Source organism: Mobula hypostoma, chromosome 1, assembly GCF_963921235.1.
Source record: "Mobula hypostoma chromosome 1, sMobHyp1.1, whole genome shotgun sequence".
NCBI classification, from domain to species: Eukaryota; Metazoa; Chordata; class Chondrichthyes; order Myliobatiformes; family Myliobatidae; genus Mobula; species Mobula hypostoma.
In genome coordinates, this window is record NC_086097.1 from 56,231,082 (window position 1) to 56,255,692 (window position 24,611).

General features: G+C 38.1%; 1 protein-coding gene across 3 annotated transcripts; it reads left to right on the top strand.

Moving 5' to 3' along the window:
- ap5m1 (adaptor related protein complex 5 subunit mu 1) lies at window positions 1–24,327 on the top strand. 3 transcript variants are annotated; one of them, XM_063049403.1, is made up of 10 exons: window positions 1–166; window positions 1,872–1,975; window positions 2,318–2,526; window positions 3,313–3,540; window positions 5,039–5,178; window positions 14,121–14,206; window positions 15,782–15,909; window positions 17,060–17,156; window positions 18,456–18,576; window positions 21,721–24,327. In XM_063049403.1, the coding sequence occupies exons 1-9, from the start codon at window positions 99–101 to the stop codon at window positions 18,536–18,538; spliced, it is 1,143 nt and encodes a 380-aa protein (XP_062905473.1). In that variant the 5' UTR covers window positions 1–98; the 3' UTR covers window positions 18,539–18,576; window positions 21,721–24,327. The 3 variants fall into 3 exon arrangements, 2 of the variants coding, with proteins under 2 accessions (XP_062905473.1, XP_062905459.1); XM_063049389.1 differs by having other exon boundaries at window positions 1,872–2,526; window positions 21,721–24,326; XR_010018094.1 differs by lacking the exons at window positions 14,121–14,206; window positions 21,721–24,327 and having other exon boundaries at window positions 1,872–2,526; window positions 18,456–18,491.
- The last annotated feature ends 284 nt before the right edge of the window (window positions 24,328–24,611 follow it).

Consider the following 24,611-nt stretch of genomic DNA (forward strand, 5'->3'; position numbering starts at 1 on the left):
CATCGGGGCACCCGCGGGCTGTCAGGCGGTGGGAGGGCGGTTCTCCTTCTTTGCTGTACGTCGCTGTTCCTTCCAAGTAATTTGTCAACTTGACAGAAATGAGTGTTCGGGCATTTTGGCTGGTGGGGCTGGAGAGGGGAGAAGCGCCGTCAGTGAAGTTCTCGAGGTAATGATGTGCAGAATGCGAATTTGCATTTCCCCATTAACGTTTACTGTTAGAGGAGACTTCCAGAAACGAGCCTTCAACAAGATGCGTTGTACAAGTAAACACAGGCATTTTGTATTGACCACGTTCGTTATACGACAGACAGTAATAGAAAGTTGATCCTGTTCGGAAAGCATTGGATAACGATTGGAAAATTGATTAGTTCAGAGTTTAACGGCGTACTCTTTGCTTACTGGGCGAATAGGGTTTGTGAAATGGTAGGAATTAAAGCAGTGCAAAATTTTCTTCAGTTAACTTAAAAGCAAACGACTTGCGTGGATATAGAAGAATGCTGAACTTTTTAAAAGGATGAGGAAGTTAGACGATATGGTGCAACAAAGAAAGGGTGCATGATAATGTAGATGAATTCTTCGTGCGATACAGTAAGTTGCCAAGGGAAAATAAAACTAGCAATGTGAGAATAGAATGACAATTAATGTAATAGAGAAACCAAAATTGTGCATGAATTCTTTTAAATTGGGATGGCTAACGCGGTCTAAACAGAGCAAGTCTTGTTACAAAAGCAAAGAGGTGCCAAAAATTGGAGAACGTACACTATTGCTCGGGTTTACGTACACAACTCTCTCCCTACCTTCCTTCCTGCCCTCCCACCTACTGGTGGGCTTTACAACTTCCTTCAGTTTCATCTGTCCCGTTTTCCCCCTATGCTACATCTCATGCAATCCTGCTCATCATATTTTAACAACGTGTGAAGGTCTCTGAAAGGGCACAGTGGAGGTATATCTGTGGTGATTTGGTTGGAGAAGGTGGGGTTCTCACTAGAGTAAAGGCAGTTGGGAGGTTATTAGATGGGCACAAAAAGCACAAAATATAGTGAAGTTTAAATATCACAGCTCACCATAGCTGATGGGGCAAAGTCCACCCCAATAACAGAGCAGTTAACACAACACTATTTCAGCTCTTTGAGTTCAATTCCAGCATTATCTGTAAGGAATTTGTACATATTCCCTGTGAATAAGAGGTTTCCTCTCTCAATCCAAATGCCTACTACTTAGTAGGTTGATGGGTCATTATAAATTGTCTTGTGATTAGGCTAGGGTCAAATAGGGGGGTTCCTGGGCAGTGCAGCTCATTGGGCTGGAAGGGCCTGGTTCTGTGTTGTATCTTTAGTTAAACAAGTTTAAGATTTTTGATAAGAGATACAGTTGATGTGTGGAAGAATGTTTTACACACTAATGGTAAATGCGCACTGCCTACAAGGGAGGTAGATGCAGTGAAGACAAATAATTTTGAAAGGGAAATAAATTGATATTTGAGGGAAATAAGTTTGTATGGCCATGAGGATAGAAAGGGGAAATGAGACTGAATTGGCCCACAGAGAAGTGACTTGAACTAATTGGGCCTCCTTCTGTGATTCCATAACACCTTCGAAATCTGGATATTTTAATTTGTTTCCCAGTACCAATACTGCTGTTTTTTTAAAGGCCTGTACAATGCTATATTGATGTTAAACCCAATAAAGTTGCTGCCTTTAGTTTCAAAGTTGGTAAGAAATTGCAAATGTTAATTGTATTTGGTAAGTAGGTTATATTGCACATACAATATAGCACCCTGTAGTGATGTTCCATTTTATTTGCATTTTGTTAAGTATTCAATGGCATTTATGGCAGTTATCAAAACATTTATCCATGCTTTCTTTTTATAGACAATATCCAACAGTTGAAAAAAGAGCCAAAGTTTTCAATGGGGATACCTATACAGAAGTGCCAGAAGATGGTATCTTTCTTGGTGCACTGTTGTGTGAACTTGGTATGACTGATCTGGACAAGAACTTTGTGGAACTCAGAGATAGTTGTTGCAGAATAAATAGGACATCAATCTATGAAATTGCTGTTGGAGATGGAACTCTTTGGCCTGTTCTTGTAATGACACAAAATGCCGTCCTCTTTGCTTGCCTTCCTTTAGTTGAACAGCCTTTGAATCCCCACCCACCATTAATAAACCTACATGGGATTTCTGCTGCATTTGCACTACTAACGGGGTTAATGGCCTTTCTAAATGTGTCACAGAGAAATGAATCAGATGTTGCCACTAAGGTTGCTCAGCTCCCTGTAATGTTGATGCATGCATGTCCGCTTGGCACTCCAACAGATACTGATTTTGGATGGATGCAAACCCTCTCCGGAAGCCATGGTCCTCATAATCCAGTACAGACCCAAAAGCAGCCAGCTTGGAAACCTGGTACATACAAAGGAAAACCACAGGTTAACGTCTCTGTCACTGAACAAATTCGGTCAATGCAGTATGGCAAGAAAGATGTAATTGATGTATGGCAAGATTATGGAACTGTAACATGTAAGGTTAGTACTGTATATGTACATTTCATTGTTCAGAAATCACCTTCCAACAAAAATATGGAATGTGTAGATTTTTTTTAAAAAGCTTACTTTTTTAGTATTGAAGTTGTATGTCTATAGTTTATCACTTTTTGTGTTTTTTATTTATTCAGAGAAATCACACGTTTGTAAATTTGATTCTTATTCTTACTTTGCTGAATCCTAAATAAATGATAAGGTAAATAATTGAGTTGTAGCTTTGTGCATTGTTATGATGAACATGGGGCTATCACAAACATGAACAAATATGAGGTAATTCTACTCAGTGACAACATTTTTTACTTCAAAGTAAGAATTTTGAGTCTCACGATAGGACATGAGCTCATAACTAAGATGGTACAAATGAAGTGTTATATTTCTAGCGATACTGTCTTTCTAAAGAGATACCAAATGAAGGCCTAGTTACCTTGTCAAGTGGGTGTAAAAGATCCTGTGGTTCATTATGAAAACAATCAGAGTGATGCTGTTGTTTACAACAGCAAAATTTATTTCTTGGCCAAAATCAATGGATGCATTGAGCGTATACACAAACTATATGCAAATTAGTTCCTTGCTTGTAACAGCAACAGTCATGATGTAAAGTAATTTATTAGTTGTAAGTGCTAAATAAATGTGTTTCTTTCCAACAGGTGTGTAGCTTAATAGAACTTACTTCAGGTTGTCTGCTGTCTCTGCTGTTATTATTGAACAAAAATGTTTCTGATTTCCTTAAAGTTTCATTTGTTGTTTTCTGTATTTGTTCCAATTTAGTGTGACTTGGAAGGAATAATGCCAACTGTTACCGTAAGCCTGAATTTACCCATCAATGGATCTCCTCTCCAGGATATTCTTGTGCATCCTTGTGTCAGTGTAGTTGACTCCACTATCCTTACTTTTAATAGCGTGGATGATATGGATGATTCACTGTTCAATGGACCATACAAGTTTCCCTTCACACCACCATTAGATGTATTTAAACTCTGCTACTACACTTCCCAAGTTAGTATTCTTGTTAAACTTGAAATAAGAAAGTATATGAATTTTGATTCAATTTATGCAGTATCTTTTTGTAAGTTTTGTGCAAAAGTCCATTTTTGTAACAGCTGTTTATTTTACTTGAACTGGTTTCTAACTTTGAATTATAGTCTTGGTGTCAGACTTTACTCAGTAAGTAGCAATCTTGCTTTTAAGTCAGAGTGTCATGTATTGAAGTTATAACTCAGCACGAATAAATCTTGGTTGACAGTTCTATAACAGTATACAAAGACTGCCATATAATCAGAGCTGTCATCTTTTAGATGAATTGTTAGAGGCCAGTCTACTTACTCATGTCAACGTAAAATTGCTCATGCACTTCAGAGAAATGTAGAGATATTCTTGTTCTTAATAATTCTCTCCACTAGCCTCACTCTTGCTTCCATTTATGAATCTTAGTCTCCTGTGCTTTCTGTATTTCAGTATGTTAATAACTTATGAATATTTTGATTATGTTGATTATTATCTCTGAATAAATAACTTGTTGCAGAATACTGGATAATCACTGGTATGTAGGTTTACTGATTTGAACTGAAAAATGCTGTCCTCTAGATGGAATACATGGGAAAACTCAAAGATTGGTTGTCAAATCTGGGCTTTGTCTCGACTAATTTTTCCACTTCACATCACCGGAATACTAAATTTGAAAATTGAAGTGCAAGGATGATTTGTGTCTACATATGCCTGACTGAATTTACAGAATTTTCACTTCATTCACTTAATGCTTTAAAAAGATGATTTGCAAAAGTATTTTTAAGTTCTGGTGTTGTCCCAGATTTTGTGATATATCAATCAGCTCCTCGTAGTTTGCTCCACTCTTCAGTTTAACAGTGGCTGATCTGACTGTAATCTGAGCTCCACAACCCAGCCTCACAATACTCTACCTTTCTACCCGCCCCCATGTCATGAAGAATCTGACTAACTGCCTTCACCATACAATGAGGGACAGAGTTGCAAAGACTCTTGGCCCCGCCATAAGTGGGTGACTCTTTCTCTCTATAAACAGCCTGCCCAGACCTTTCAAGATCTTGGAGGTACAAGAGAGTGCTAGAACAAACAAGTTGCTAGAGGAACTCAGCGGCTTAAGTGTGAAAGGAAATGGACAGTTGACTGTCCAGAAGAAGGGCCTCGACCATCTATTTCTGCTGCTTAACCTGCTGATACCCCTCAGGGTTTTGTTCTTCACTCAAATTGCTTCTCCTTTGACTCCAGTGAATACAAACCAAGCCAGTCATAAACTGAACTGTTTTAATAAGTTAGGTTCCAGTTATAGCATTTTTGTTCAGGTTTACTGCTTTCTGGAATTATTTGGATTATAATTTCATAAGATTTTAAAAAAGCAGCTTGCATTGAACAGAGGAAATCAGACTGTTGGGTCTTGTCAGATTAAGCATTCATGAAAGTGAAACACTGATAGTGTTAGAGCTCTTAATTAAATTATGCCTCATTGTTTTGTTTGCAGGTACCAATCCCTCCAATTCTTGGTTTCTATCAAATGACAGAAGAAAAGCAACAATTAAAGATTGCAGTCAATCTAAAACTTCATGAGAGTGTCAAAAATGGATTTGAATATTGTGAAGCTCATATTCCCTTCTTTAACAGGTATTGAAGGTGGTATCTTGTATTTTTAAAAAAGTTTGCTATGTCAGTGAAGGTTTTATGTGGGATATATGTGCAGGATATCCAGCAAATTTGTAGGATGTGGTATATAGTAAAATTGTATAATAAACTACCCATTTGAATATCAAGTGTATTATTTTATTGCTTGCCTTTCAGCAATTTTAATGTGTTTAAGGTTGGTAAGTTGGTGATGTGTGGGTGGCAATTAGATGGGATAGGTTGCGGTAAGTGAATAAAGTTCTTTGCTAGATGAAACTTGGAAGGCTCATTTTACAAAAAATGGCAGATTGGAGGATTGGCATATTGCTCATGTTGTTCCATTGTTTAAAAAGGGTTCTAAGAGTAAACCTAGCAATTATCGGCCTGTGAGTTTTATGTCAGTGGTGGGTAAATTGATGGAAAGTATTCTTAGAGATGGTATATATAATTATCTGGATAGACAGGGTCTGATTAGGAACAGTCAACATGGATTTGTGTGTGGAAGGTCATGTTTGACAAATCTTATTGAACTTTTCGATGAGGTTACTAGGAAAGTTGACTAGGGTAAAGCAGTGGATGTTGTCTATATGGACTTCAGTAAGGCCTTTGACAAGGTTCCACACAGAAGGTTGGTTAGGAAGGTTCAATCGTTAGGCATTAATATCAAAGTGGTAAAATGGATTCAGCAGTGGCTGGATGGGAGATGCCAGAGAGTAGTGGTGGATAACTGTTTGTCAGATTGGCAGCCGGTGACTAGTGGTGTTCCTCAGGGATCTGTACTGGGTCCAATGTTGTTTGTCATATATACTAACGATCTGGATGATGGGGTGGTAAATTGGATTAGTAAGTATGCAGATGAAACTAAGATAGGAGGCATTGTGGATAATGAAGTGGGTTTTCAAAGCTTGCAGAGTGATTTAGGCCTGTTAGCAGAGTGGACTGAAAGATGGCAGATGGAGTTTAATGCTGAAAAATGTGAGGTGCTACATTTTGGTAGGACTAATCAAAATAGGACATACATGGTAAATTTTTAGATTTTTTAGATTATGAAGACACGCAGTTCTCTTTTATTGTCATTTAGTAATGCATGCATTAAGAAATGATACAATATTTCCTCTGGTGTGATATCACAAAACACAGGACAGACCAAGATTGAAAAAACTAACAAAACCACATCATTATAACATATAGTTACAACAGTGCAACAATACCATAACTTGATGAAGAACAGTCCATGGCACAGTAAAAAGTTCAAAGTCTCTCAAATGTCCCACATCTCACGGGGACAGGAGAAGGAAGAAAAACTCTCCCTGCCATGCCTGACCATAGTCCGATTCTGAGTCATCCGAAAACTTCGAGCCTCCGATCAGCTCTCCGACACTGAGTACTGAGCGCCATCTCTGTCCGAATGATTCGACCTCAATCTTGGTCGCCAACAGCAGGCAAAGCCAGGGATTTTGAGGCCTTCCCGCTGGAAGATTCCCGACCGCGCAGCAACAACAGCAGCGAACTGGCGTTTCAGAAATTTCTCCAGATGTTCCTCTGTGCTTTCACATCGGTCTCCATCAAATCAGAATTGTCCACGGCACCTATTCAACGGATACAATATCATTTTTCACCGGAGAGCTGCGCACGCGCCAATTGGTAGGGCATTGAAGAATGCGTAGAACAGAGGGATCTAGGAATAATGGTGCATAGTTCCCTGAAGGTGGAATCTCATGTGGGTAGGGGGATGAAGAAAGATTTTGGTATGCTGGCCTTTATAAATCGGAGCATTGAGTATAGGAGTTGGGATGTAATGTTGAAATTGTATAAGGCATTGGTGAGGCCAAATTTGGAGTATTGCGTACCGTTCTGGTCACCGAATTATAGGAAAGATGTCAAAAAAAATTGAGAGAGTACAGAGGAGATTTACTAAAATGTTGCCTGGGTTTCATCTCCTAAGTTACAGAGAAAGGTTGAACAAGTTAGGTCTTTATTCTTTGGAGCATAGAAGGTTGAAGGGGGACTTGATGGAGGTATTTAAAATTGAGGAGGATAGATAGAGTTGACGTGGATAGGCTTTTTCCATTGAGAGTGGGGGAGATTCAAACAAGAGGACATGAGTTGAGAGTTAAAGGGCACTAGTTTAGGGGTAACATGAGGGGGGACTTCTTTACTCAGAGAATGGTAGCTGTGTGGAACGAGCTTCCAGCAGAAGTGGTTGAGGCAGGTTTGATGTTGTCATTTAAAGTTAAATTTGATAGATATATGGACAGGAAAGGAATGGAAAGTTATGGGCTGAGTGCAGGTCAGTGGGACTAGGTGAGAGTAAGAGTTCAGCACAGACTAGAAGGGCCGAGATGGCCTGTTTCCATGCTGTAATTGTTATATGGTTAGATGGTTATAAAATTAGCTTTTTTCTCAAATGGGAGATGTAGGAAAAAGTCCAGTGGCCTATTGACACTTAATATGTACTATACAAAATGAATATAATTACAACTAAATAGATAATTGTTTAGTAATAACATTCCGAAATTTCAAACATGGCAGCGGAATGTGTGGTGATACGTGTGGCCTGCCCCAGCGTATGCTGCTTGTTAATCTAATCACTATGTCTGGATCTACATGTGATTAATAGATAATCTAATTTTAATATTTTTCATCTGTTGCATAACATAAGGTCCCGGAATCTGTTTTCTTAGCAAGTTGTCTTTGAACATTGAGAATTTTTCTCTCTGGGTGCACCATGCAGACGATTTCTGTGGACTGTTTGTTGAAGGGATTTTCCTTGGTAATTTAAATAGGTAGTTACAGCTTCTGCAAACAAACCTGACATTTAGAGATACCAGTTACATTTGCAATATTGATTCACATCCAAACCATTAAAACAATTTTAATAATTATCTTTACATTTCAATATTGATTCTATTAGAATCAAATTATTTGTAGGATTTTTCAACCATGACCACTTCTGACTTCTCTTAATCTATCAACTTCTATCGTTTATGAAGAGTGGAATAATTTCATATCGTGCAGTATGTTTTAAAGAAAAAAAAACTACTGCCAGAAATTCTTTAATTCTAACGACAACTGTGATAATTAGAAATCTAAGTACTGTAGTGAATTCCGAAGGCATTATAGAGTCAGTTCTACAAATATAACCACAACAATATTTCTTTCCCTATAACCGATATAAGACTTTTAATAGGTGTTAAATTTTGGTGCATACCCGTTACAATAGTTTGGTAGCCTCCAACTTGAAGGCATGAGCATGAGTTTCTCGAACTTGTGGTAATTTCCCTCCTCCTTCCCCCCCCCCCCACCACCTCAGCCTTCACCATTCCCTTATTCCTATTTCCCTCTTACCTTATCTCCTTACCTGCCCATCACCTCCCTCTGGTACTTCTTCCACTACCCTTTCTTCCATGGTCTTCCTCCCTCTCCTATCAAATTCACCCTTCTGTAGCCCTTTATCTCCTTCACCAATCAACTTCCTAGCTCTTTATTTCAATCCCCTCCCTCCCTCCCAGTTTCACCTATCACCTTGTACTTCTTCCTCCCCTTCCTCCACCTTCTTGCTCTGACTTTTTTATCCAGTCGTGATGAAGGTCTCGGTCCGAAACATCAGCTGTCTACTCTTTTTCCATAGATGCTGTCTGGCCTGCTAAGTTCCTCAGTATTTTGTGTGTGTTGCTTGGATTTCCATTATCTGCAGATTTTCCCATGTTTGTGACAATAGTTTATCTTAATGTTTGTGGTTAGTTACTGTATTTGAAATGACCCTGTGCTTTTAGTAAGTTGTCTCTGCAGATATGTAAAACATTCAATAATGTTTATATAAGTTCCACATTGCGATTCATTACAGTTCAATAGGTACATTTAATGACAGAAATGTAGACAACATACATCCTGAAAGTCTTTTTCTTTGCAAACATCCACAAGGTCAGAGGAATGCCCCAAAGAATGAATGACAGTTAGAAGTTAGAACCCCAAAGCCCCCTCCCAGCTCCCTCCCCACACAGAAGCAGCAGCAAGGCAATGACCCCCCTCCCCCAGCAGCAAAAAAGCATCAGCGCCCTCCACTGAGCTCTCAAGTGTGCAGCAAAGCTTCAATAAAGACACAGACTTGCAGTACCCAGAAGTCCACTCGTTCACCCGGTAATTTGACATACCACAGGCTCTCTCTCCCCAATAAGGAAAGAGAGGTGACCCCATTTCACACCAAGAGTGGAGACATAACAAACAACTCACTGACTTATGATGTTAGAAGTCTGTTGCGCCGCTTTTTCTGACCCCTGTACCCGGAGAATCAGCCCAGGAAAGGCTCGGGTCTCTGGACACAACCAGCAGCTAGCCCAGTGCTCCAGATGTTCTGTGTTCTCCTGTGACACCTCAGTCAGGGGCACCGGCCTTGAATCAGCCCGTCTCCCGAGCCACGAAAAATCCGGCACCCTGAAGGCACACTAGTCTTCCAGGCCACGTCCTTGGGATATCAAAAAACGGCTGGTCATAAGGCCCTGAGAGCAGGTCCCATTCCTGCAAAGAACCCAAGTCAGAGTGTAACTCCAGGTCAGGGTCTTCAAAAGAACCATGAAAAGATGGGGAAAAAAAGAGATATTAAAGATAGAAATAGAGCTGTTTTCAAAGATGCAAGGAAAGGAGTCGCCGTTTAGTGCCATCTTAACTTTGCTCCGCCCTCATTAAAGATGTACTAAGGCAAGAACCATTTGTTATATGAAAGTGGCTCTGTTTCTTTTGAGAACATATGAATTCTGCAACAGCTTGCTAAGTATTTTAAGTCGATCGGTATCATTTACATCGAATTAAATTCAGAGAAGTATAAAATTCACTTATTTTAGAAGTTATATGAACAGTTTTTTATATTTCAGAGAACTTCTGCATGCTATGTTATTTTCTGATCTCTACAACATATCTCAGATTTAAATTAGTGTTAAAAAGTTATAGAAGAACATAGAACATAGAATAGTACAGCACAGTACAGGCCCTTCGGCCCATAATGTTGTGCCGACCCTCAAACCCTGCCTCCCATATAAGCCCCCACCTTAAATTCCTCCATATACCTGTCTAGTAGTCTCTTAAACTTCACTAGTGTATCTGCCTCCACCACTGATTCAGGCAGTGCATTCCACACACCAACCACTCTCTGAGTAAAAAACCTTCCTCTAATATCCGCTTTGAACTTCCCACCCCTTACCTTAAAGCCATGTCCTCTTGTATTGAGTAGTGGTGCCCTGGGGAAGAGGCGCTGGCTAGCCACTCTATCTATTCCTCTTATTATCTTGTAAACCTCTATCATGTCTCCTGTCATCCTCCTCCTCTCCAAAGAGTAAAACCCTAGCTCCGTTAATCTCTGATCATAATGCATACCCTCTAAACCAGGCAGCATCCTGGTAAATCTCCTCTGTACCCTTTCCAATGCTTCCACATCCTTCCTATAGTGAGGCGACCAGAACTGGACACAGTACTCCAAGTGTGGCCTAACCAGAGTTTTATAGAGCTGCATCATTACATCGCGACTCTTAAAGTCTGTCCCTCGACTTATGAAAGCTAACACCCCATAAGCTTTCTTAACTACCCTATCCACCTGTGAGGCAACTTTCAGGGATCTGTGGACATGTACACCCAGATCCCTCTGCTCCTCCACACTACCAAGTATCCTGCCATTTACTTTGTACTCTGCCTTGGAGTTTGTCCTTCCAAAGTGTACCACCTCACACTTCTCAGGGTTGAACTCCATCTGCCATTTCTCAGCCCACTTCTGCATCCTATCAATGTCTCTCTGCGATCTTTGACAATCTTTACACTATCTCCAACACCACCAACCTTTGTGTCGTCTGCAAACTTGCTAACCCACCCTTCTACCCCCACATCCAGGTCGTTAATAAAAATTCCAAGAAGTAGAGGTCCCAGAACAGACCCTTGTGGGACACCACTAGTCACAATCCTCCAATCTGAATGTACCCCCTCCACCGCGACCCTCTGCCTTCTGCAGGCAAGCCAATTCTGAATCCACCTGGCTAAACTTCCCTGGATCCCATGCCTTCTGACTTTCTGAATAAGCCTACCGTGTGGAACCTTGTCAAATGCCTTACTAAATCCATATAGATCACATCCACTGCACTACCCTCATGTGTATGCCTGGTCACCTCCTTAAAGAACTCTATCAGACTTGTTAAACACAATCTGCCCTTCACAAAGCCATGCTGACTGTCCCTGATCAGACCATGATTCTCTAAATGCCCATAGATCCTATCTCTAAGAATCTTTTCCAACAGCTTTCCCACCACAGACGTAAGGTTCACTAGTCTATAATTACCCGGACTATCTCTACTACCTTTTTTGAACAACGGGACAACATTCGCCTCCCTCCAATCCTCCGGTACCATTCCCGTGGGTAACGAGGACATAAAGATCCTGGCCAGAGGCTCAGCAATCTCTTCCCTCGCCTCATGGAGCAGCCTGGGGAATATTCCGTCAGGCCCCGGACAACTCCAACACCTCCTGTTCCTTAATATCAACATGCTCCAGAACATTAACCTCACTCATATTGTCCTCACCATCATCAAGTTCCCTCTCATTGGTGAATACCGAAGAGAAGTATTCATTGAGGACCTCGCTCACTTCCACAGCCTCCAGGCACATCTTCCCACCTTTATCTCTAATCGGTCCTACCTTCACTCCTGTCATCCTTTTTTTTCTTCACATAATTGAAGAATGCCTTGGGGTTTTCCTTTACCCTACTCGCCAAGGCCTTCTCATGCCCCCTTCTTGCTCTTCTCAGCCCCTTCTTAAGCTCCTTTCTTGCTTCCCTATATTCCTCAATAGACCCATCTGATCCTTGCTTCCTAAACCTCATGTATGCTGCCTTCTTCCACTTGATTAGATTTTCCACCTCACTTGCCACCCATGGTTTCTCCACCTTACTATTCTTTATCTTCCTCACTGGGACAAATTTATCCCTAACATCCTGCAAGAGATCTTTAAACATCGACCACATGTCCATAGTATATTTCCCTGCAAAAACATCATCCCAATTCACACCCACAAGTTCTAGCCTTATAGCCTCATAATTTGCCCTTCCCCAATTAAAAATTTTCCTGTCCTTGTACTAATGTCTCTCTGCACCTACTGCATTTCGTTAGAAAACTAATACCAAATCACAAATGTTAGCGGTGGTGGTTGTTGGGCTTTATATAACTTCATTTGTAGTTCATGGGCCCAACTCTCTCAGCTGTGTTTAGTGTCATAATAGCAAAGGTTTACTTTTATGTATAAAGGAAAAAGGTATCAAAGATGAGAGTGGAACCTTTAAATGGTGACATTGAGGAATTGCTAATGGAAAATGAGATGGCAGATAGGTTAAAATATTTTATTGTATCAGTTAGAACTGCGAATATCCCAAAGATATTTGATGGGCTGGTTTCAAATCGTATTAAAGAATGTTTAACAATTCCTGCCATGAGGAACAATTTATTGGAGGGAGAAACTAATGAGACAAAAGGCAGACAAGTTACCACAACTAAATGGCCTATACCTGAGGGTTATTTGTTTACACAGCTGTCCTTTTAATTTCAAAGCTGATAACTGTTTATAGCTCACATTTAACCAGGTTTATTTGAAGTCTGCTTCTCCCCTGTTATACACATAATTCCTGAAGGAAATCCTATGTTTGATGATCCCAAATGGGGTCTTGGCATTCTCATGCATGAACTGCAAGAAGTTGGCTGGTAGGTGCAGCAGTTAGTTAGGAAAGCTAATAGCATATTGACCTTTCTTGTAAGAGAGTTGGGGGTTTAAAAATAAGGAAGTATGGTTAGATTTGTACATTATGCCTATGAGGCCTATGGACAGCCTTTGAAGCCTTATTTAAAAGACGCTATACCTGTACTGGAGATGTCTTAAAGAGTTTCACTAGGGTTATTTTTCAAGTAAGAGAGTTGCCCTATCTTAAACCCCTAAACAAATTAGAGGAAGGTTCTACAATGGGTCGTCAAAACTGCTGAATGCACCATTGACACCGGCCTACACATTAGCAAGGACGTGTGTACAGAAAGGTGCCAGAAAAGGACCAGTAACATGAAGCATCTCATGCACCCTGCTCATGGATTGTTTGACCCATTCCCATCAAGGAGGAGACTGGATAGCATCTGTGCCAGCACCACAAGACTTAAAAACAGTTACTTTCCCCACACAGTAAGGCTGATCAACATCTCTACCCACTAACTGCACCACTACTTTATTATCTCCACCATTACTTTACATAAAGCCTAGCGTCACTTTATTAGCATACAGTCAATCTATGTATACAGGTATAAGCTATCTTATATATTCATATTTATTATGTTTTATTATTTTTGTATTATTTGCCCTTTTTTGTGCTTCATTGGACTTGGAGTGATAATTATTTCATTTTCTTTACACTTCTGTACAGGAAATGACATTAAACAATCTTGATTTAGATTTATATTCTTTAGTGTTTAGAAGATTGAGTGGTGATCTTATTGAAATATGTAAGGTACCAATGACAGTAGAAGTCTAGATGTTTCCACTAGTAGGTGAACCTTGAATTAGGAGTATGATTGCAAGATAAGGGAGCAATTACTTAAAACTAAATTCCATAGGAATTTTATTTCATGAAGGGTGTTGAACCAATGGATTGTGGGGAAGTATTTAAAGAAGATACATTTTTTTTGAAAGATCAGGGAATTATGGGCTATGGAGATTCAGCGCAGAAGATGAACTAAGGCTTGGGACCTTGATTTAACTTTATTAGCAAGGCAGATTTGAGGGGCCAAATGGCCACCACCTCCTTCTATTTACTTCTGTTCTTATTCATCGTTAACAGAAATCAAAAAATACTCAAATGTTTTGCAGTAAAGTAAAATTTGATTTCCAGGCATTTTAATATATCTGATTATCCTGCTCTCTTCATTTCTTGATAGGGGTCCAATTATAAACACTGATTGTAAGGTGAACCATGGGCAGCTAGAGGTGGCACGAGAGAAAAGCTTACTGGTTTGGATCATTGGTTAGCATACTATTCTATTTCACTTAAATTTGATTCAAGATACAATATTTTTACGAACTTGTACTATAGTTATTTTTAAAATATGAATTAATCTACATGGTCAGTAAATGAAATTTTGTATTTATCGTATTAGTTGTCTTTTTAAAGAATTACAATTAATGTCATTGTAAATGAATTGAATCTATTAAACATCTTTAATCAGCCTTGTACAGAGGCATCATGCTTATTCATAAAGCATCCAACATTTGCTTCAGTTCTATGTCTGCTAGCTTATTTCAGCAAGCAAATTATATTACATAAATGATGGCAAATATTCTAGTGGGCTCGTGGCCAAGTGGTTAAGGCGTTCGACTAGCGATCTGAAGGTCGTGAATTTGAGCCCCAGCCAAGGCAGCGTGTTGTGTCCTTGAGCAAGGCACTTAATCACACAGTGCTCTGCGACGACACTGGTGCCAAGCTGTATGGGTCCTAATGCCCTTCCCTTTGTCAACATCGGTGGTGTGGCGAGGGGAGACTTGCAGCGTGGGCAACTGCCAGTCTTCCGTACAACCTTGCCCAGGCCTGCGCCCTGGAGAGTGAAGACTTTCCAGGCGCAGATCCATGGTCTCGCAAGACTAACGGATGCCTTTATTTTTTATTATTCTACGAGAAGTAATTGCAAGTTCTTATCAATTTAATGAAGCCAACTTACTTTGTTTTGTATTGGATTGTTTAAAACCCTAACCAGATATGATAATTTCACTGAATTCTTCCAAATTTTATGTTTATGTTTCAAATAATTACTGCATGCTTTGTCATTTCTGATCTCTTTACAATATATTGCCAATATAAATTACAATGTGTTGAAATGCCATGCAACAGTGTGTCACTGTACCTATAATAGAAAATTAATATAGATTATAAAATAAGTTTTGATTATTGGGCTTTATTTATCTTATTTATTTCAACTGTGGTTCATGGGCCCAATTCTCTCAGACTTATAATAAGAGCTTTTATAGATATATAAAAAGGAGGAGGGTATCAAGGAGTGGAACCCTTAGAAGGTGATACTGAGGATTATTACAAATAGGGAAAAAGGAAGTGGCGGGTAAGTTAAATCACTATATTATATCTGTTTTCACTTTAGAGAGCACTGCACGTATCTCAAAGATTTCTGATAGGCTAGTTTAGAATAATCTGATTACTTGTAACAATTCCTACCACAAATTACAACTGGAAAGAAGCAGAATTAATTTATCAGGTCAAAGGTTTGTTTTGTCAGAATTTCCCCAGGTGTTGACTATCCTGCTTTACCATTTTTTTTAGTTTTTAATCAGCTATTTTTATACATTTCTATCTTGCAGAAAACAAAATCTTGTGGAAAATTGAAGCTAAGTTATTTGCTAGAGTTGTTGCATGGACTTGACACTTTATGTTATATTTTTCAAACCAATTAGATATGGAAATGCTTAAGAAAAATCAGCTCTGAATATTTCATTTTATCTTCCCAAATAAGAATATACTGAATGAGGAATGTGCTATTTAAAGTTTTTGGTGTTGGTAATTTATTGTAAATGCACTTTATTCGCTTCTTAGGTCAGAAATTCCCAAAGTCATTGGAAGTATCTTTAACTGGTACAGTAACATTCTGTGGAGTTGGTGCTGCAAACCAACCAATGCAGCCAACCGATCCATTCTGTATTGGACTTACAGCATATGTTAAGGTAGACTGCTGCTTTCCATTTTCTACTTGATTATTTAGACCTTCCAAAGGAGGAAAAGGAAATGTGTTAATTAATAACAAAGCCAAATGAACAGAAATTACTTTAATTGCTGCATCACTTTTACCTGCCTTAAGTTTTGACCAAGTATAGCTTTTCATCGAAACAAGTAATATTTAATTATTCACATTTTACTCATATTGAATACTTAACATAATTATTCAATTATCTTTGGCTATCAAACTTCATATTACGATTTTTTTCTGTACCATTCCTTAGATTGAGGAAAAGCAATGAAGGATATGTAATGACATACATACAAATAAATTCCTTAAAATGTTAGATTTGGTATACTTTGTTCTACTTTTCAGAATCAAACATGCAAACTATTTGGATTAAATCAACAATGCGACAAGTAGTTTTAAAGTCCTAAGTTCACACCAAGTCTTTGATATTTAAAAAAATAGAAACTGCTGGAAATTCCCAATAGGCCGGGCAAAATCTGATGTTTAACGAGGAAAGAAGCCCTGAATTTGGAACATCGGCTTTTTTTATTTATTTATAGCTATATAAACTTAGGTAAAAATTGCTAGGACTTCAGGCTAATGAGTTGAAATGGGTATTTTTCTCTCCAGGAAAATACCAATTTTTTTCTGACAGAGCCCATATTACAAAATTCAAATGGCTTTTGAAGAGAAATTATAAATTCTTCACCGCAGAAGGTGATGCAGCTTCATAAAAAATGAAATCTTGAAGGAGTAATTATATTTAACAGCTTGGAAACATGATTAAGTTGGTTTGAAATCAAGAACAATGTAATTTTACTAGAAGAATCTGCTGATGGTCTAAAACTTCCTTGGACAAAGATTCCAAGAGCATTATGGCTTCAGTAAAAGATAGTACTTTAAATGTTGCATATCTAACTTGCAAATCAACTTGAGAAGTGGACCTTTTTTTTCCCCTTTCTAAAGAATGGGCCATTTGATCTCTTAACAAAAACGGACACAAATTCATTTCCACAAAGAAATTTATTGTAACCAACATAACATTCATGGAAAACAAGCTAAATAACGGTTGGCAATGTTATGATAAAATGTGGTTGATTTCTTGTTCCAAAATACCTCATTAATATTTAATTTTATTATCAATCCAGCTTTACTTCCGAATCCCAGATTATACATTGACTGGTTGCTATGTGGACCAACATTCAGTGCAAGTCTACTCTTCAGCAAAGCCTAAAATTGTCACATGTAAGTTTCAATAATGTTCTTATTGTATTGATCGAATGATGAAGATTTTGGATTTTCCTTCAACAGGAATAGGTAACCCAGCATGAGTCAATCTCATCTGCAATTATTGCCGAAAAGACAAAAACATTGACATGTTCATTTAAGTGCAACACCTGTCCCTACACCTCATCTCTTGCAATCATTCAGGGCCCCAAACAGTCCTTCCAGGTTAGACAACACTTCACTTGTGAGTCTGTTGGGGTCATCTATTGCATCCGGTGCTCCTGGTGCAGCCTCCTCTACATCGGTGAAACCCGACGCAGATTGGGGGACCGCTTCGTCAAGCACCTCCACTCCGTCCGCCACAACAGACAGGATCTCCCGGTAGCCACCCACTTCAACTCTGCTTCCCATTCCCATTCAGATATGTCCATACATGGCCTCCTCTACTGCCATGATGAGGCTAAACTCAGGTTGGAGGAGCAACACCTCATATACCGTCTAGGTAGTCTCCAGCCCCTTGGTATGAACATAGAATTCTCCAACTTCTGGTAATTCCCTTCCCTCTCCCTTCCTCTATCCCTATTTCACTCTACCCCTTCCCCCAGCTCTCTCATGGTTCCGCCTCCTTCTACTACCCATTGTTTTCAGGGCTATGACGGCAATGCTTCCCCTCCCCCACCCCTTTGTCTTTTAAATTACTGGCCTTTCAACTGACGTTACAAGCATTCTTCAAATCCTTCCCCATCTTTCATTCTTCAGTCCTGACGAAGAGTTGACTCATCGTTTCTAATTGATGCTGCTGGACCTGCTGAGTTCATCCAGCGTACTGAAAGTGTAGCTCTGATCACAGCATCTGCAGATTATTTTGTGTTTACGACATGTTCATTTACTGGTCGTATTATATTTCTGCCTTCTGCCTTTCAATAGGTGATGTTAATCATCAAAAATTTAGATCCTTAAGATTTTGATGGTTAGACTTATTGACCTTTACTCTTCTCTCTCATCCTAATTTCAAGTTTTTTTGAAGTTTCTCCAGATCTTCAATGTCCTTGTATCACAAACGAATTATTAACCAAGGGGAAAGTGTAGCTGATGCTTACAGCAAACTATCAGACCTGGCTGTAGTGATCACTGAGGAAGTATTAGCCCATTCCTGTGCAATTTAAGCTGATGTTTATAACCTAATCGTTGTAATTGACATTGAAATTCAAAAATTGTATATTTTTTGTTTTTCAGAATTCATTTACTTTTGCTGGATCTTTACTGTTTCTAGTGAGCTCCACCCTCCACTAACTGACTTATCATTTCACTTTTTAGCCAAGGAGCTGCTTTCTTCTGAGTACTACATCTGGAACTCCAAAGGTGATGCACCCATAGCCAGCAGGTCCTTACTATCCTGAAGTAGTTTGGACAAACATACGGACAACAGTTTTAAAATGTAAATTCGCTTTATTATACATTTTTAAAACATAGGTAGCATTTTAGTTGTGTACCAGACCAAATCTGTTTTAAAGTGTATACAATTGGAAACTACTATAGTAGTTTACAATGAAGTACATGCTTTTGTAAATATAATGATTAAAATATGATGAAACTGATTCTGAAAGTACAAAGCAGTTTTTTGCAAACATGATCAGCTCTAATTTTGAGATCTCACAGGTATGCATCTCTCAAGTACATTAACACCCTTACTGATCTACTGATTCTCCAGCACCTTGAACAAGTGGCCATGATTAATGTATAAACCTTGACAATGAATATTAGGAGATAATTTATTCTGTGTGTTCAATTCATATCTCCAATAAGCTTGTCATGAGAAAGCAAGGAATGGAAGCAATGTTGGGTTATATTTATTCCTGACCGTCACTCCCAATTGTAGTGATAATTGTAATTGATAAGATAGGATTAGATAAAACTATTTATCCCAAAGAAAATTATTGTTGTAGAGTTCCTCAGTCAGAAATATATACTTTAAAATACAAAATGTAAACATTGAGCTACGAAAAATATACAAAATGTGCACTAAAAAGTAACGGTGCAAAATACAGATGTGTAATGAAACCATGTACTTGTATACTTGAGGAGTTGTAGAGTCTTCACCTCAGGGAGAAAAGATCTCCTCGGTGGAATCACTCTGTTACTAAAGGTGCTCCTCTGTTTCTTCAGAATGCCTTGGAGGAGGGTGGGAGGGATTGTCCATAATGCTCCATAGCTTCTGCAGCATCTCCTCTCAGACACAACCACCAGGGAGTCCAGTTCCACCCCCAGAACAGAACCAGCCTTCCTGATGAGCTTATCAATCTTCTTGGCATCGGCTGCTCTCACCCTGCTGCCCCAGCAGACTACAGCATAGACCACCACAGAGTCGTAGAACATCTGCAGCCTAGTACTTCAGATGTTGAATGGCCAGAGCCTCCTCAGGAAGTACAGTTGGCTCTGTCCCTTCTTGTACCAAGCCTCTGTATTTTTCATCCAGTCCACGATGATGGTGATGCTATCCATGGATCTGTAGATTTCCTAGGCTGTATGATACAGCTATTCACTGATTAAACTGACTTTTTTTTTTCTCTGGTGTGCATAGCACAACTAATCAGCAGAGGAGCTTTCTCATGTTGTGTCATGCAGCTAAGCGTTTGAATAAGCTCACTGGGCCATTACATAAATTGGACATCCTGATGTTTAATTTTAATCACAATCTTTATTTCAAACAGATCCGTGCCACTCTATATAATTGCACAAAAAATCCAGAAACAATTTACACAAATAGTAATGAGTAATCATTTTTAAGAACAATTTAAAATATTGCACACTAACAATTTGGGAAATTAGAATGTTGCAATTTACAAATTTTAGTTAAATAATTTATACAATTAATTAATTCAAGATCAACATTTTTAAGGAAAAGTAACTTACACTTATAATTAACCAATGCTCAGCTGTTTCATGTAAAAAGTAGAATGCACAGAACATTTTAACTAAAAAGAATAATGGATTAAAAATAAGTTGTAGTGTGAGCGGAAAAAAACAACCGTGACAATGTGATCTTTATATGAGATTCATCATTTAGCATCCAAATGATGTCAAACAAAAGCTTATTTCTGTTAGTTTGTTCAAAAGTTCATTTAGATATATAAGAACAGGTCAACAACATTCAATCCTCATTTGTTTAACTTCCTCAGAATTATCTTCATGAATTTGTCATCTTATTGATGCAGCAAAAAGAAACAATTTCTGTTGATCTCAGGCCCAGACAAATACTGCACATGCCTCCAGAGAGAAATTGTATTCTCATGCCTTGTTTTAATAGTTTAGTTTTCCAATACCAGAAATGTAGTAATTTTAGACAAACTTCTTGGACAATTAATGAGAGCCAGATATGAACCATGATGGTTTTATTATACTGCCTTCTCCCAAGCTAATTAATAGAAGAAGGCTTACTTAAAAATAAGTCTTAGAGTTCATCTGTACTTCACTGCTTTTACTAAAGCATTCATAAAGTTGTCAACTTTTCTATGGCTTTCCAAAATGATACAAATGTTGGTATCATAAGAATAGATACAGTACCTAGAAAGGCTATTGTAAAGGTTGATTAGAACCATGAGTCAGCATTCATGAATTGGGTCATTTTGGTTATCCTATGCCGTATTTCCTTACAACATTGTCAGTGACTTTGCTACACTGTGCCAATATTAATCCTAAATGTAAATACTTTTCCCCAACTACTTGATCAATATCTTCAAACATTCACATTGTCGGGATGTGCTATCAAAATTTTCTTTTACAGAAGTACATTAAATATGTAGAGTTATAAAAATGTATTCCCAAGAACCTTATGTTGACAACTTTCACCAAGTAGTTTCTACTATCTGCAAATTTACAGATTTAGCAATAGAGGCATTCATTTTCCTACCATATCAATAAGCTGTGGGCATCAGTGTTCTAACAACTTTTCAATTTTTATTGTGTATGTGCAGTATAATTCAAAGGCTCTCATTAGCTATAGAGAAATGTTCAGTTTTCTGCATCTTTATTTCAACATAATTATGTACAGTAGAATATTTAGTGTAAATTAAAATATTCCTTTAAAACATCAGCTTTTAAGAATTCTGACGGAGTCTATAATTGTGTACCATTGATATTTTTGCATTTAATAATACCAAAAAGATTAGAACGGCAAATATGTTCTCGACTAAATGATGTTCAAAGATTTCCTCCATATTTGTTACGGCTTCATTTTGGGGGAAATTGTGAACAAATGGGAAGGCCGATGCCATCTGCAGGTTCAGTTTACCCTTCAACAGGCCTCTGAGGACAAAGAAAGCAGGAGAGAAGCCCATGCTTTTTTACCTTTTGTAGTCAGCTGATCCCACTGAGTTGTTTTTGGTCATGTCTGGAAATCTACTACTTCAGAAAGATTTTTTAAAGAGAGGGTCTGTTTCCAGTTTGTTAGGTGACCTGTTTTGTGTTTTCAGTGTGTCTGGGAACTCCTTAGTGTAATTAGTGACCTTTGAACTCTGAAGCTAATCCTGAGCTGTTTTGTATTCCTTACTCATCTTTAAGGCCGGTCTTCTCTCTTTTTCAGTATCCGTTGCTACAATTAAAGAAGAAACAGCTGCATTTCAAAGGGATTCCGATTCTAGAAGCTTAATCGTGATTGACAAGCCCTTCTTATTCTGGGCAATAAGAAAACTCTGGGAGTCCTTTCTTCAGCTGAAACTTCAATCATTTTAAAAAATTATCTCATTTGGATTTCATTCTACTCCTTTTATAACTATTCTGCTATACAATTTTACAAAGTTGAAAGATGCTTAGTATTTGCAGTGTATATGAAATGCATTCATCCCAAGATTGGTGCCAGACCTATATTGTTGACGGGGAAGAAGCCAAAATCCATTTAGCTTCACAACACAGTTATAAAACATTGTGCAAATCCTGCACACGGTCTTCTGTCACAACACTGTTATCAGTGTACATAAAGGCAGCTTGCAGCATGCTATTCTATAAGGTAAAATGTCTAGGAAGTGTGCACATTAAAGCTACTGTTTTAAGTATTTTCACAGCTTTTTGTAAAGGGGACAGCACTTTGTCATGTGGAGGACTTGTAAGTAGATTAGCAAATGAATTCTAGCATATAGCCTTGTTTTCCTCAACTGTACCTTTTCAGTAATTATTGTTAAAGGTACCAGCTTTTGCCTGTACAGTTGTTACCTTATAATGTTGGTGCCGGGTTATAACATCTAAATAAGATCAAAGTAAATTTAAACTACCCTTTTTTTTTATACTTTTAGCCGTTATTTGCAGTTCCTCTTACAACTAAAAATAAAGCTGAATCTTCCTGAAGTAGCCAGACATCTGTAACTAAGATAATCCTATGGGTACAGACAGTGAAAATCTAACCAATTGCAGAGGCCATCATAGTTAAATCAAATCCTGCTTTGCCTCACACTCAGGCGTAGATGTTAGTAGGGATTGCTGGGCAGTCTCTGCTGCAGAAATCTCAGCGATTTTTCATCCCTTTTCCAGCCACAGTGTCTAGGGTCAATTGTAGAATACCTGTCTCCATTCCAATGAATTTAGTGTTCTGGTGGTATACGAGGAACTATATTTATCTTGTGAGCTAAGATAACAGCAGATAAGGACACTTAACACAGAAGCAAATTCCAGCTAAATTAATTTTGGAATAATTTTCCAAGAGATAAAGATAGTTAATGATGACTGTAAACCGGAGATTAATTTCAGTTCATGATGTAAGAGACACATGAAAGATCTGCACAAACAAGATTGTCAAATCATACTTGATATATGTATGATTATAATGACCAATACTTGGAAGCAAATGATTTAATTAAAAGCCTACTAATTTCCTTTTGTATAATGGAACATGCTGTGTCTTTGGCCATTGTATTAAAACTCAATATTAATTTTCTATTCACCACTAATATAGTTCTGAGCTTGAGATGATGACATACGTGAATAAAGGTTAGGTAGTATGTATTATCAAAAAACCTATGGACTGCTTGAAGTATGTACTTTCAAAAGTGATGTTAATATAAAACAGCCTTATATTTTAATTACAACTGAAAAGTCTATTTTGTAAAAGAATGGTTTCTTATCCCGCTGCAAGCTCCTCAAATTTGCATCTAAGAAAATGTCTGATATACGCTGAGTGGCCGCTTTATTAGGTACAGGAGTGGAACACTGATCTTCTCCTGCTGTAGCCCATCACTTCAAGGTTCGACGTGCTGTGTCTTCGGAGCTGGTCTTCCGCCCACCACTGTTGTAACACATGGTTATTTCAGTTACTCTTGCCTTCCTAATGGCTTGAACCAGTTTGTCCATTCTCCTCTGACCTCTCTGATTAACAAGGCATTTTTGCCCACAGAACTGCTGCTCACTGGATGTTCTTTTTGGTTTTCGCTAAACTCAGAGACTATTGTGCATGAAAATCCCAAGAGATCAGCAGTTTCTGAGATAGTCAAACCATCCTGCCTGGCCCCAACAATCATTCCACGGACAACATCACTTAGATCCCATTTCTTCCCCATTCTGATGTTTGGCATGAACAAGAACTGCACCTCTTAATCATGTCTGCATGCTTTCATGCACTGAGTGGCTGCCACATGATTGATTAGTTATTTGCATTCACAAGCATGTGTACCTAATAAAGTGGCCACTGAATACATGTCTGGTACCCAATAATAGCTCCTCGCTGAAGAGAAGTAGATGACTTGTTCCCAGTCAGCTTTTCAATTAAATATTGTGAGGACAGTTTGTAAATAGCTTGTTTAACTTGTCCTTTAATCATCTTTCCAGTTTGAAGATTCTTCCTTCTATTGGTTTAACTTAAAATAAATTATTCTCATGCTCAAACCCTCATCAATCATGCCTTTCTATTTAGATGTTTCTTTTCATTTCCAATACACTGTGGAAATAATTGATGAACAGCCATCAAGCACTAATTTTACTAATCTGAATATTTAATTGTCTTATTAACATTTTATATATAAATATATATATATATATCTAAGTTCCATGTGAAAGATTAAAAGGTTATTTTAAGCCTCCAATCATGCTTATGTTCTATTTATAGAAGCTATTTTTACAAGCCTCATTTATTGCTGTTATTGCTCTAACTTTTCTTATTTTGTTCAATTTTACAATGCATATAAACAAATTCTATAATGATGACCAAATTACAACAGCAGAAATGCAGGTCTGAAGTCAACTGGTACTGCATAATATTAAGCATAACGTACACTTGATGTCATTTTACATGGACTTTACAAAGTTAAAATACATCTGATGAGAATGCAGATTATCAGAGTAAATCACAATAGCTCAATATTGCAAAATAAGATGTATTTGAAAGAGGAAGACAGTTAACAAAGATGTTGAAAAACAATTAACATTGTTCAGATTTCAGGGACTTCTTGGGATTACATGTTAAATGCCCACAAATCAGATTTGCAGTAA

What these genes read in the sequence shown, in the direction of transcription:
- ap5m1 (XM_063049389.1), top strand. Translation starts at nt 99, where the DNA reads ATGAGTGTTCGGGCATTTTGGCTGGTGGGGCTGGAGAGGGGAGAAGCG. An exon ending in ATGGAACTGTAACATGTAAG is followed by an intron (nt 2,527 to 3,312) that starts GTTAGTACTGTA and finishes GTTCCAATTTAG; the next exon opens with TGTGACTTGGAAGGAATAAT. An exon ending in GACTTACAGCATATGTTAAG is followed by an intron (nt 15,910 to 17,059) that starts GTAGACTGCTGC and finishes TTATCAATCCAG; the next exon opens with CTTTACTTCCGAATCCCAGA.